Source organism: Limanda limanda, chromosome 9 (assembly GCF_963576545.1).
Source record: "Limanda limanda chromosome 9, fLimLim1.1, whole genome shotgun sequence".
NCBI classification, from domain to species: Eukaryota; Metazoa; Chordata; class Actinopteri; order Pleuronectiformes; family Pleuronectidae; genus Limanda; species Limanda limanda.
In genome coordinates, this window is record NC_083644.1 from 3,359,572 (window position 1) to 3,372,433 (window position 12,862).

Here is a 12,862-nt window from a genome sequence, read left to right on the forward strand (position 1 = left end):
CTGCTCTTGAGGCCAATTTATGCTTGTCCGTCTTTTCTAAAACGGACAGATAAGACCGCCCTCTCCGAGCGCCTCGGAGAGCTTTTCGTGCACCTCAGATTTTTCTTACTGTCCGTGTTAAATTCGGAGAGCCCACATACAGCCCTTGGCTGTGATTGGTCCGCGAACGTCATCATTTCTGTACGGCGTCATTTCCGTACGGCGTCATTTCCGTATTTCACATTTCCGCTTCCGGTTTTCTTCCGGTTTTCTTCCGTATATGGTATATCACAAGACGGTCACGGTGAAATCCAAACACAACTACGATACGAATATGGATAGCAACATTGAAGAGCGTCTAGTGGAGGAGGTCCGGAGGTAAGAGCACCTGTACAACGACAGAGATAAATAAACACACGTGGACTTCTTCTTCCCAGAAATGGGGTAGGCTTCTCTAAGCTCGTCTTCCGTTGCGCCACCTATGGGTTTGGCGGTGAATTGTTTTCAACGTACAGTCGTCGGACAAGTAAAAATCAAAAAGGCTCTCCGCTCTCCGTGCAACCCTCTCCGAGAAACGGATACATAGAAGCATAATGGAGCCTTTACTTTTCACCATTGTTGCTTCTCCTTTGTGGTATTTTTCTGTAAACTAAACAACCAACTGCAGATTAGATCTGCTTCCTGTCCACACCAACACGTACATGACCAGTGTCATCGTTTTAGTTTTAAAACGTATCAGTATGGATGAAACCGTAAATCTCTAAAGTCAAATGCACAAATAATAAGGTTGAAAAACACGTTGTCTTCCAACAACAACACACAAACATGTCTAATGTCCTCCTGGCTGCAGCTGTGGGTGTTCAGGCTAGTCAAGATTTGAATGTTATTACTGCAATAAAAATATATATATGCTCAAACTGGTCATTGATAGAAAGCAGTGAAACCAAATCCAGGGCAGAGCATCATTTCAACAACAACAGACAACACTTACATACACACACAGTCCACACACACACACACACACACACACACACACACACAGGAGGAAAAGTGACTTACCACTTCAGTGGGGCGGAAGTACATGGGGTCCACCTTCACGTGGACCACCCCGGTCTCCACGCAGCGGCCGATCTCCTTCTCATCCTTCCCCTCCCACCTGGAAACAGACAACTCTTTACAAGGGGGGGGGGGACATGTTCCCACAGCTGCTCACAGATCCAGCTCACGTCTCCCTGATTATTTCTTGTGCGGTTTGTTTCTTTAACGTCTCGCTCAGACAAAACATGTCACCTGCCGGCCTGCTTCTTTTTTCCATGACTCTACACAACAGGCATCGAGGAGGAAGGACACACACCTTCACCTCCTCCTCCTGCGTGGTGCAGGACACAGGAGGAGGTGAAGGAGAGGTGAGGAGGAGGAGGAGGAGGGGAAGGAAGTGACAGGAGCCTGGTAATGGGTTTCCAAAACAAGGAGAGGATAATACAAACCTCAGCTTTCTTACAGGCAGAATCAGAGCCGGGGTTCAAAACTTATTTATATATTAGTCACTTCCATGGCTTCCTACTATAGTCAATCTGTTTCATGGTATATTTGACAGAATCCAGAAAACAGCTGCTCGTTTCTATAGCTGATTGAGTTGGCTTGTTAAAGAGAAGTGACGGACATGACACTGGAAGAATAAGAATATCTCAGGATGAAGAAGAGGAGCCGTACATGTACGAGACGCCAACAAAGCTGAAGACTTTGACTGACTAACAGATTCCAGAGCTTTTGGTGATAATGGCCAAAGATGGTGTCAATAAACAAAAACATTTAAATGTATACGTCATATCCTGCCTCCTGCTGCTCTACAGGCTCCGCCCCTCATCTGAATGTTACTGCTGCTTACTTCAAATGTAAAAGGACAAACTCCGGAAAACTGTTTTTTTTAGGATTCACCAAACAGAATTGTAACTTTAACTTTTTAAATCTTTTTGTCTCTTCTCATCAGTCCTTTGTGAAACCCTTTGAACTCCACCTGTGTGAAAGGTGCTGAACAAATAAAGTTCTTTCAAAGGCAGAACACAAAGATGAGCCTTTTCCTTCTGTTTATCTCTGTGACCATGTGATGACATTTAATTCAGACTTGAGACTGGAAGTGTCAGTGAAGGGCCACCGTGTCTGACCCTGATTCAACAGGTTCTCATTCAAACATGAGACCAACATAGAAGATTCATGGTAACACCGATGTGACAATGTGACTATGTGTGTGTCTGTGTGTGTTTGTGTGTACTTACACAATAGTCTTCCCCACATGTCTGAAGGCCGCCTCCACAAACTCCCTCACACTGTGCACCTCCCCTGTTGAAATGACGAAATCGTCTGGCTCGTCCATCTGCAGCATCATCCACATGGCCTGAGAGAGACACACAGACACACAGAGGTTAAACCAGCCGACACATCATGAAGACAGGTTGACGCTTCACACTGGACTCTGCCCAACTCTGGTCCTGACAGACAGGAAGCCAACCTGTGACCTCTGAGCCGGGCGTTCGCCAGTACCTCTGCTCTGACGTCACTGCAAAGGCTCATGGGACACGTACTGTGGGAAAGGAGGACAGAGCCTCCCACAGGCTGAATGTGCTGCTGACACACACACAATCACACACACAACCACACACACAATCACACACGTTGCCACAAGTGCAGAAAGCTGACTTGGTCTCACAGCTTTTAAACACGTCAGTAGTAATATTAGAAATATGATAAACTAGAAGGACTAACATTACAACATCCTCCAAGCTCCTGACTTGTGCTCATGTGTGACTCTATTTCTAACTGCACAGTGTCGGCAGCAGCAGCAGCAGCAGCAGCAGCATTATTATTATTAGCCTATATACTCCAGTGAAAGCTGATCGTCTGGGTCCCTTAATGGACCCGTGCTCTATATTAAACAGCCAGCGACGGCGTCCCATAATATTTATGGTGAACCGGAGCCAGCAGGTCAGAGCTGCTGATCCCTGGCACGTCCAGCCTGATTAGAGGAGACTCACCAGGGAGACAGGGACAGACAGACGGAGAGACGGAGAGACAGAGGAAAGCTCATGGCTGCTCACGTATTGATGAATTAAATCTGTGAGGACAGAAGGTCCAAGAGCAACAATTTACTACAGAAGTATGTCATGATGAAAGCATATCTTTAAAATAATATCTAAAGCTGCATATGGTTGAGATTTTATCCATTCAGTCCGTACTTAATAGTTTGACTTCTTACGGATTCTCGTTTCAGATTCTTGGTAAACTATCTCAAACCTGTTATTCAGGAGGTTCAAGTTGCCATAAAGAATCAGAAATGTCAAGATACCAAGTGTTTGCCTTCACTTTAATGCAAAGACAGCCTGATAATAACCTTTTCACAGACTAACTGACATTAACCCGCTTAAAGACAACAGCCTGAATAAGTTGCTGACATGTAAACAACCTTTTCTGATGACCTTAACCTGAATAAGCAACAATTGAAGACGTGAGGAGAATCCATAACCATACATGAGCAGTTTCTTAATCCCACTGAAACATATAGTTAGACTTTTCACAGTGTTTTGTGACATCATCATTTCGGGGGTTTGAGCGTAAACAAGATGGAAAAATAAGGAAGAGTTTAAGTTTTGCATTCAAAAGGGTAAACAACAGCATCGTGAATTAAACTATTCCGGGATGGGGGTTTTCAAATTCTGTCAGACACAGAGAATGTGATGTTTGTAACATGCATCATGAATTAAATAATTTATAAGCTAATGTAAACATCATATTCAAAATATTTCTGTCTATATAAACACTTTTTAAAAAACTGTGTGGAGTCGTAAAGGACCTTGTTGAAGAGGTAAAAAGTGACAGGTGCTAACAGACGTTCATGTGAACTCGGTCTCAACAGACACCTGATGAACTGAAGTGACATCTCTCACTCACTGGTGGTAGTTTTCCATACATACCACCATGACCACATACCTGATGTATGGAAAACTACTCTACAGAAAACTACTGAACCAGTAACACTATACACGAGCACTAGTGTGAAACCTCGCTGGTGTTATTCCACACAGTCGAGAGCTGTAATTCAGAGCCGACAGCAGGAAGGTGGAGAGTGAGCTTCCTCCTCCTCTGCTCAGGTGACTGCAACTCTCAGCCGGTCTCACATCAGCAAACTTTATTAGCTCCACTTGGATTTGTGTTGAATGGAGTGAGTGTGTGTGTGTGTGTGTGTGTGTCCACGTAATCCAGCCAGATGCATTATGTGTGTTTTATGTGCTAACGTTGGAAAAAGCAAAAGCTGGTTGACACTGAACGTTTAGCAGATCCTGTGCTCCCTCTGCAATACTACATAAACACACATCTACACACATATACACACATCTACACGCACAGACACACACACATGCACATCTACACACGCTCATCAAATTTAACATTAATTTAAATCCAGTATTTTTTGCATTTTATATCATACATACATATTCCATATTTTATTTGCATAATAATTTTCCTTTGTTGTATTTTGGTATTGGAGGAAATGCCAGGATAAATGTTATGAGAGATCTGAATATGGACAAAAGGTTTAATGTAAATTATCTCCTGAATAATTAACCTTTATTAGATTCTATAAGGAGTTAAACTTTAACAGGAACAATATTTTAGAAAACCACGGATACTGAGAACTGATGCATCGATCAACTGATATAGACTAATAAGATTAATAAAGTGATTTCTCCTCCCAGAGGAAGTGGTGACACGGCTGTGCAGTCAAGTGCTAATTGCCGTCTCACGCACACTAACAGTGATGGAATGCTCTTCCTCGGGGGGGGGGGCGAGGCCGGCCTATCTCAGGATCGTTCAGGGTCACCTGAACGCTCAAGGCTGATGGTTCCCCTGCGCCCGACCTCTGACCTCTCACCCACTGGCCCCTGATGAACAAACCAGATTCTCACACAGGACGATATCGGCACCTCGGACTAATATTGAAACATCAATGTTCCGTCAGAATCTGTTTCTAATGGTTTCCACATTTTGAGCTTGTTGAACTGACAGGAAATGTGACATATCTTAGAAAATCACTTTAGTCCGTGGGTCAGATTGTCACTTAACAGATAAGAAGATAAATCAGAAAGTCAACTTCAGATTAGATTAGATTACTTTACATTCACTTGAGCTTTTCTGCACTTTTTATCCCCTGATAAACACATCAAGCAAAGTGAAAAACAACCACAATTAATATTTTTAAGGATTCTTTGTATGTAATTATACATTAAATATCTTTATTTAAAGATGCTCCCTTGGGCTCTGAGAAACTGTGGCTACACAAACTGATTTTGCAATAATGTGAATAATAGTTTGTCACAGCAATAACAAATATAAATATTGAATTATAAAAGAACATATTGAGTCTGGTCTGAGGATTTAATTCAGGTCCTGCCGACCCGTCCCTCCTCAGCGTGAGCAGAATGAATTATCCCTGGAATCAGTGAATGACATGGAGGCTGTGAAACTGTTTTGATCGTCTGACTGTCTGATTATTTAAACTTGTAATGAAACAGACTCTTTTCCTTTTCTTTTCCTCCCGACCCTCGTGATGAATGTGCAGCGTGTAGTAAACTGGACGGCTGCGATGATGGGATTTGGGAAACGCAGTTTGGCTTCTCGTGCTTCCAGAGAAAATGTTTACAGCAGGAGCTGAGTGATACGGCCTCTGCTGATTTTTATCCAGGAAATGTAATAAATAATATTCTGTGTATTTTTTCTTCTCATTGTGGAGGGAATGAAACTCAGTGGGATCACAGCAGCCGGTGGTTTATTAGTAACAGTTAAGGTCGGAGCGCTGGATTTAACATTCCCACGTTTAACTTCTCCTTTTCCTTAAACTCCTCCACACCACCCCCCCCCGCCCGTCTCTCCCCTTCCTCCTTTTACCTTTTGCCCCCTTTCCCCTTCTCCCTTCTCCTCCACCCCTCCACCCCTCCTCCCTCGCTCCATCTCTCTCAGGGACGCTCTGCTTCATTAGCTATCTGATAAACGGCGAAGAGGTTCAGCCCTTCACACTGAACCCGCACCTTCCTGTTCACATGGCCACAGGATGACCCCCATCACGCACTCAGCGCTCGGCTCCAGCTCCAGAGACAGACACCGACCCCTAAGACCACCCGACGCCCCCCCCCCCCCCCCACCTGAATTAGACTCTGACACGAGCACGACGACCAGAGTTCAACTGCTCGGCTTCGTTCAGAGACGGTAGGAAAACACGTCTACACGTCTGTGACACTATGTGTTTATGAGGAGGATGAAGGTTTATTATTCATTATCTGTTTGTGATACAATACGAACTGATTGAAGAGATAAGAGGATGAAGTGATAACACATTTCTTTAGATGTTAAAAAAACATGTAACTCATACAGAAACAAACCAATAAAACACTGATCTTAACCTTGATAGGCTGGAACAGCTGTCAATCAAAGGAAACCTGCTGCAACATAACTCTATAATCTTTATCTCTCCTTAACATATAAAATAACAAAAAATTAAAATTATTATTTAGCCTTTAAAGTGGTGAACTTTAAACAACAGATGCAAAAAACCCTGGTTTAAATTCTAACCATATAAAGATGAAACAAAAACCATTTAAAGAATCCGCAGATTTAAAAAGATGAAAACTAAATTAAATAATCGTGATTCAGCAGTAATTTCCAGAGAAGAGTTTGGTGTGTGCCACGTTTCTTTTCCTCCTCAGAGTGTATTATATTTAATGTTTTCCATATGTCGCTGTCAGATAGAACTCGGATCGAGAGCAACCGAAGCTACTGGGCTGCGGGAAAATCCCTGGTACACCCCAGAGTCTGCTGAGTCAGCAGTCTGCACAGGTCACACAGTGCACGCTCCCCACTGCAGAGAGAAGAAACTGCAGCAGCTCAGATCGGGAACCTTTCTGTGTGTTGGAGTGTTTTTAAAAGGCTGTAGATCTGCGTGTCCTCAGAGATCTACAAAGGTGGAACTTTTCTGAAACAGTCGTTTTAAAATCAAAGTCCTCAGAAGTGAAAACAGATCCCGGATCCTCGTCTAAAAGAGCTGACAAGTCTCAAAAGTTTCTTAGAAAACAAAAAAAACCAAACCGCACTTTCAGTAACGACTTATCTCCCCCCCGTGCAGCCAGCTGACCTCCCCATCCTCCCTTCCCCCCCCCCCCTCTGCGTCCCACCTCCCTCCCGGTGCCCCAGCCTGTGGCGGCCCCACGCTCCTCCGTCTCTGGCTGCTTGACTCCAGCTGACATGTGGAATGGCTCACAGTAAACACTTAATGGAGACGCCATTACAGCCGCAGAAAGCCATCAGCCCCAATCACGGGCTGCTAATGCCATTAACCCCCACACCCCCCAAGTTTCACACACGCAAATTTTCTCCCCACGGCAGCAAACACACTGAACGTTAACATGAAACCACAGATTCTTTAAGATGCATGAATCAATTCAAATTCCTCCAGAAATTCAAATAAATAAAAACAACATGCAGAGTCGCACAAACCAGGGCGTCTCCAGTTGGGAAACCAGTAGGATTTAAGACTTTTTTTTTTTAAACCACTGGAAGTGAAGATTAAAAGAAATATGCATCCCCATTGTCCCAAGTTTGAAAAACTTTAACAAACAGTTTAGTAACCCATTTTGGAGCCAAAAATAAAGAATGGCGAGTGCTCCTGGTGGTTAAAGTCAAATAAAGCAAACTAGTCCAGGCAAAGTAGCGTTTTACGACCGACTAATTGTAAAAGAATTTTTTTCAGCATAGATTATTTCTATGAGGTGTCCAGAACAACATACTAAAAGTCCTAAGAAATCCTAGTTGAGGAAATATGTTTAATTCTCATCATTGTGTGCCAATAAGGCCCGGCAACAATACACCCCAAAGGGGCTATTTTTTCCTTTACTCCTATCAAAATGAAACTTTACACAATGAAAGAAACCATGAAACGTAACATTTTTTGTATTACAAGTTTCTTTGAAAATGAATTTATGTATGTATTTGTCATACATATGAATGGTTTTTCTGCCTATGCAAATTAGGAAATATTCAATACGTGTGGAGCTCATGTGCATATTCAAATTCATTTCAAAAGAAACTTGTTATACAAAAAAAGTAACTTTTCATGTATACTTTTACTATGTAAAGTTTTATTGTGGTAGGAGTAAAGGAAAAAATTAAGCCTATTTGGGTGTATTTGGGGCATATTCGATTAGTGTATAGCTCATTTGCATATTCAAATTCATTTTCAAAGAAACTTGTAATACAAAAAATGTTACGTTTCATGGGTACTTTCATTGTGTAAAGTTTTATTTTGATAGGAGTAAAGGAAAAAATAGTCTTTTTGGAGTGTATTGTTGCCGGGCCTTATTGGCAAAACATTGATGAGAATTAAACATATTTCCTAAACTAGGATTTCTTAGGACTTTTAGTATGTTGTTCTGGACACCTCATAGAAATGATCTATGCTGAAAAAAATTATTTTACAATTAGTCGGTCGTAAAACGCTACTTTGCCTGGACTAGTTTACTTTATTTGACTTTAACCACCAGGAGCACTCGTCATTCTCAAGACAAGAATCGTTATAACTTGCAATTCCCCCAGTTCGTAAAATCCCGAACAGACCAGATAGAAATGTATTAGCTACCTTGTAAAACGTAACCAGCCCTGCGATGAGTTGGCGACCAGTCCAGGGAGAACCCCGCCTCCCGGCTCATGTCAGCTGTGATTGGCTACAGCCCCCCCAACGACTACCAAAGAATGAGTGACATAGATATTTGACGGATTGTTGGATAAACTCAGACAGAAACATATCAGAACTAATAATCCTTCTTCTTGGGTTTTTCAGCATCGGGAAACTTTTGACGTGACCTTTCGTGATGACATCCCGTAAAAAAAAAAGATCATGCATCTAATCTGAGTTGATAAATGTTTAAGGCCTTTTATTTTTAAAATTGCGAGGACCCAGATAACTGGATTGTCGGCCTTTAATTTCTAATGAGCACTCCCTGAGCCTGTCGGAATCGCTGCGGCTTTTCCTTCAGATTTAACATCAGATTTAACATCGGGCCCTGATGGAACCGCAGCCTCCAGTCTTCCCCACTACAGAGCTGGAGCAGATCCGGCTTTTCCAGATCATTTGTAGCTTAAGAGGTTCTCAGCTCTGTTCCACAACATGCTTGCACAGCTGCCAGACAAGAATGTCAAAGCCTGAAAAATAAGAAGAAAAGTGTTCTCATTCTGGCGAGGGCCAGAGGGAGCGGCTTGGATCGGAGCAGACGCCGCTCCAGCCCGGGCCCGCCTCATACCGCTGATAATGAGATTAATGACCTGCACTCACAGCCGCGATACAACACATTTACGTGAATGTTCGGAGCCACAGCGCCGCACGACGTCACAGCTCGGCTCCAACATGCTCTCGATCACCAGCGTCATACTAGGTGTTATCAGCTGCTCGTTTGGGACCCAGCATCCATCAAGGCCACGACTTCCCGGATACACGGGCAATCACCTGCAGCCATCTTGCTCCGAGATTAGGCAAATAGTATTGAAATGACGAGTTCAGAATGACCTGGGCCCCGGCACTGATCCCAGAGCCCAGATAACCTCTTACCACTGTACATGTTTACATACGACTATATTTAACTTCCTATAAATCTTTATTCTAACTGCGTCTTTATTTGCATCGGAGCAATTCAGAGACTGACGAGGACGCCACAGAACTTCCTCTAACTTCTCCTACGCAGATCTCAATCTGGAGTCACATGTTGGTTCCTAAAACTCGGCCAATGGTCGAAACAAGGAATCAATCAGAGGTTTTATAACAACAAACTGGAACAGCATCTAATTTATGAAATAAAGCTCCCTGCTGGATGATGATGAATAAATAAAAAACTGTGTTGAAGTACAAATACAATACCTCCAAAAGTCAACCAATGTACAAATCAAGGTTCTAATGCTTCATATCTTTTAAATACTTTATAAAGCCTTAAAAATCATGTACTGTACTTGATGGAAATATTATTAAATAGCACTGCACAGACTTTGGACTTCTCCATGCAAGGAGAGTGATTGCACTATATTGGAAAAATGTAGAACCACCATCACTGGCGATATGGAAGAAGGAGTCGATGACTTGTCTTGGACTGGAGAGATTGACATACATTGTTAAAGGTAAACAGGAGGAGTTTGCTTGTATTTGGGAATCATTTATGTCATTTTTGACCAATGAAACGGATAACACTGACTGAACAAAATGTTGTGAACTGATCCTGCCTTTTTTTTTAATCTTTTTTCTTATTTTTATTTTTATTTATTTTATTTTTTACTCCATTAGTTTGATGTCTGTTGTCATTGTCCATTTTATTTATTTATTTTTTCTTTGTCTTTGTGAATGATTGGCTGTTTGAGGGGATATAAATGAAAATGTTTGAAAATTCTGCATAAAGTTTGATATGCACTTGAAACTTCAATAAAAATGTAAAAAAAAAAAAAAAAAATAGCACTGCACAAACCATATATGGACTTAACGTCCTTCAGATAACGATGCAGCACATGTCTTTTATAAAATGATTTTTGCATGAAGCAGTGTTTCCTTTGACATCACGTTTAGTGATCGCCCTTAACAACGGATCAACACAGAAAACCATGTTTCTCTGCGTTAGCCTCAGACACGTTCAGTCTGAGGCTCGGTGACTAAGTCCTGCCACCATTACAAACCAGTTCAGATAGACCAGCAGGTGAAAACAACATTTAAAAGAGTTTATAACGATGAGGGCGGTCTGTGTCCAGGCCGCTGGGAGCAGATATCCAGTTGGACAGCACATGAAAAAGCCCTGAAACACAAACTGGTGGGCGAACATTCCTCGAGTTCCTGACGGGAGAAGTTTCCAACAAATGAGTTTTCCCCTCCAACATATTTTATGTGACTTTACTCAGTTGTGTTTGATCACCAGCTCCCTGCTCGTATAAGGACCGGGCTCTTTCCATTTTTTTGTTTTTTGGTCTGTGTCTGCCTTCGTCCCCACTGGTCTCCCAGTGAGTCAGAAAAAGGGCAGGGGTGGATTACACCCGGCCACAGACCAAACCGGGACAGACCAAACCGGGATAGGCCAAGCCGGGACAGACCAAACCGGGATAGGCCAAACCAGACCAAACCGGGACAGACCAAACCGGGATAGTCCAAACCGGGACAGACCAAACCGGGACAGACCAAACCGGAACGGACCAAACCGGGACAGACCAAACCGGGACAGGCAAAACCGGGACAGGCAAAACCGGGACAGACCAAACCGGGACAGACCAAACCAGGATAGGCCAAACCGGGACAGACCAAACCGGGACAGACCAAACCGGGACAGACCAAACTGGGACAGACCAAACCAGACCAAACCGGGACAGACCAAACCGGGACAGACCAAACCGGGACAGACCAAACCGGGACAGACCAAACCGGGACAGTCCAAACCGGGACAGTCCAAACCGGGACAGACCAAACCAGACCAAACCACACCAAACCGGGACAGACCAAACCGGGACAGTCCATACCAGACCAAACCGGAACAGACCAAACCGGAACAGACCAAACCGGAACAGACCAAACCGGAACAGACCAAACCGGAACAGACCAAACCGGGACAGACCAAAACAGACCAAACCGGAACAGACCAAACCGGGACAGACCAAAACAGACCAAACTGGGACAGACCAAACAGGGACAGACCAAACCGGGACAGACCAAACCGGGACAGTCCATACCAGACCAAACCGGAACAGACCAAACCGGAACAGACCAAACCGGAACAGACCAAACCGGAACAGACCAAACCGGAACAGACCAAACCAGGCAGGCCAAACACGGCCCGAGCCAGGTCGCTCCGGACAAAGTTTTCTAACTCTGCTCTGCGTAAATTTCCACAAACAACCCAAATCGTTCAAGTTAGCACATCACACTGTAACACACATACACACAGATACTCAAAAAACAACACACACATGCATTAACAAGCACACACACACACACACACACACACACACACACACACACACACACACACACACACACACACACACACACACACACACACACACACACACACACACACACACACACACACACACACACACACACACACACACACACACACACACACACACACACACACACACACACACACACACACACACACGCTGCTAACTTTCCCAGGCTCCACCTCAGGGAGCACACATCATCCAAACTGCTGCTATGGAGCTGTGATTTTTAGCAGAACAGCTTTTTTTCCCCCTTCTTTTACCGAACGCCCTATTTTTAGAGAAGGCTGAAGTTATTAAACTCCCCTTCACCCTTCCCCAACACACACACACACACTCTCACACACACACAGACACACACTCACTCCTCATTCTCCTCCCACAGACCCTCCTTCATTCTCCGGTTCTGTTTTGACCAAAAGAGTCAGACTGCAGCGTTTTCTCCTCGTCACTCACAGACTGTCTGAACGCGGAGCTGCAGACAGACGAGGTTATATTTACAGTCTGACTTCACTGTGGACGCACACGTAACGCCGTCCGTGATGACGCAGGGATGACCGCACCTCGCCGTTGTCTGTGGCGTTCTGCTGGCCGCGGCCTCGGGGAAGTGGTGGACCTCAGAGGACGCTCTGTCACAGCGTCTGACAGAGGACGGAGACTCGAGTCAATCAGAGCGAGTCCAGAACACTTCGGGTCACACCGTGGGTTTTAAATCACATCTGTGTCCGATGGAAAGTCGACTCAGAGGAAACTTGTAGAGTCTGAACGATGTGGATATTAGAGAATTAAAAAAAAATCTGATGCAGCTTTAAGGATGTTT

General features: G+C 43.8%; 1 protein-coding gene across 1 annotated transcript in view; it reads right to left on the reverse strand.

Annotated features, from left to right (window-relative positions):
* Positions 1-12,862, reverse strand: part of gmds (GDP-mannose 4,6-dehydratase) — a 158,887-nt gene that overhangs the window by 33,695 nt on the left and 112,330 nt on the right. The window contains exons 8-9 of the mRNA XM_061078521.1: positions 2,256-2,374; positions 1,039-1,135 (exon numbers count right to left, since the gene is read on the reverse strand). Coding sequence (XP_060934504.1) covers positions 1,039-1,135; positions 2,256-2,374 — 216 coding nt within the window. The remainder of the gene's footprint in view (positions 1-1,038; positions 1,136-2,255; positions 2,375-12,862) is intronic.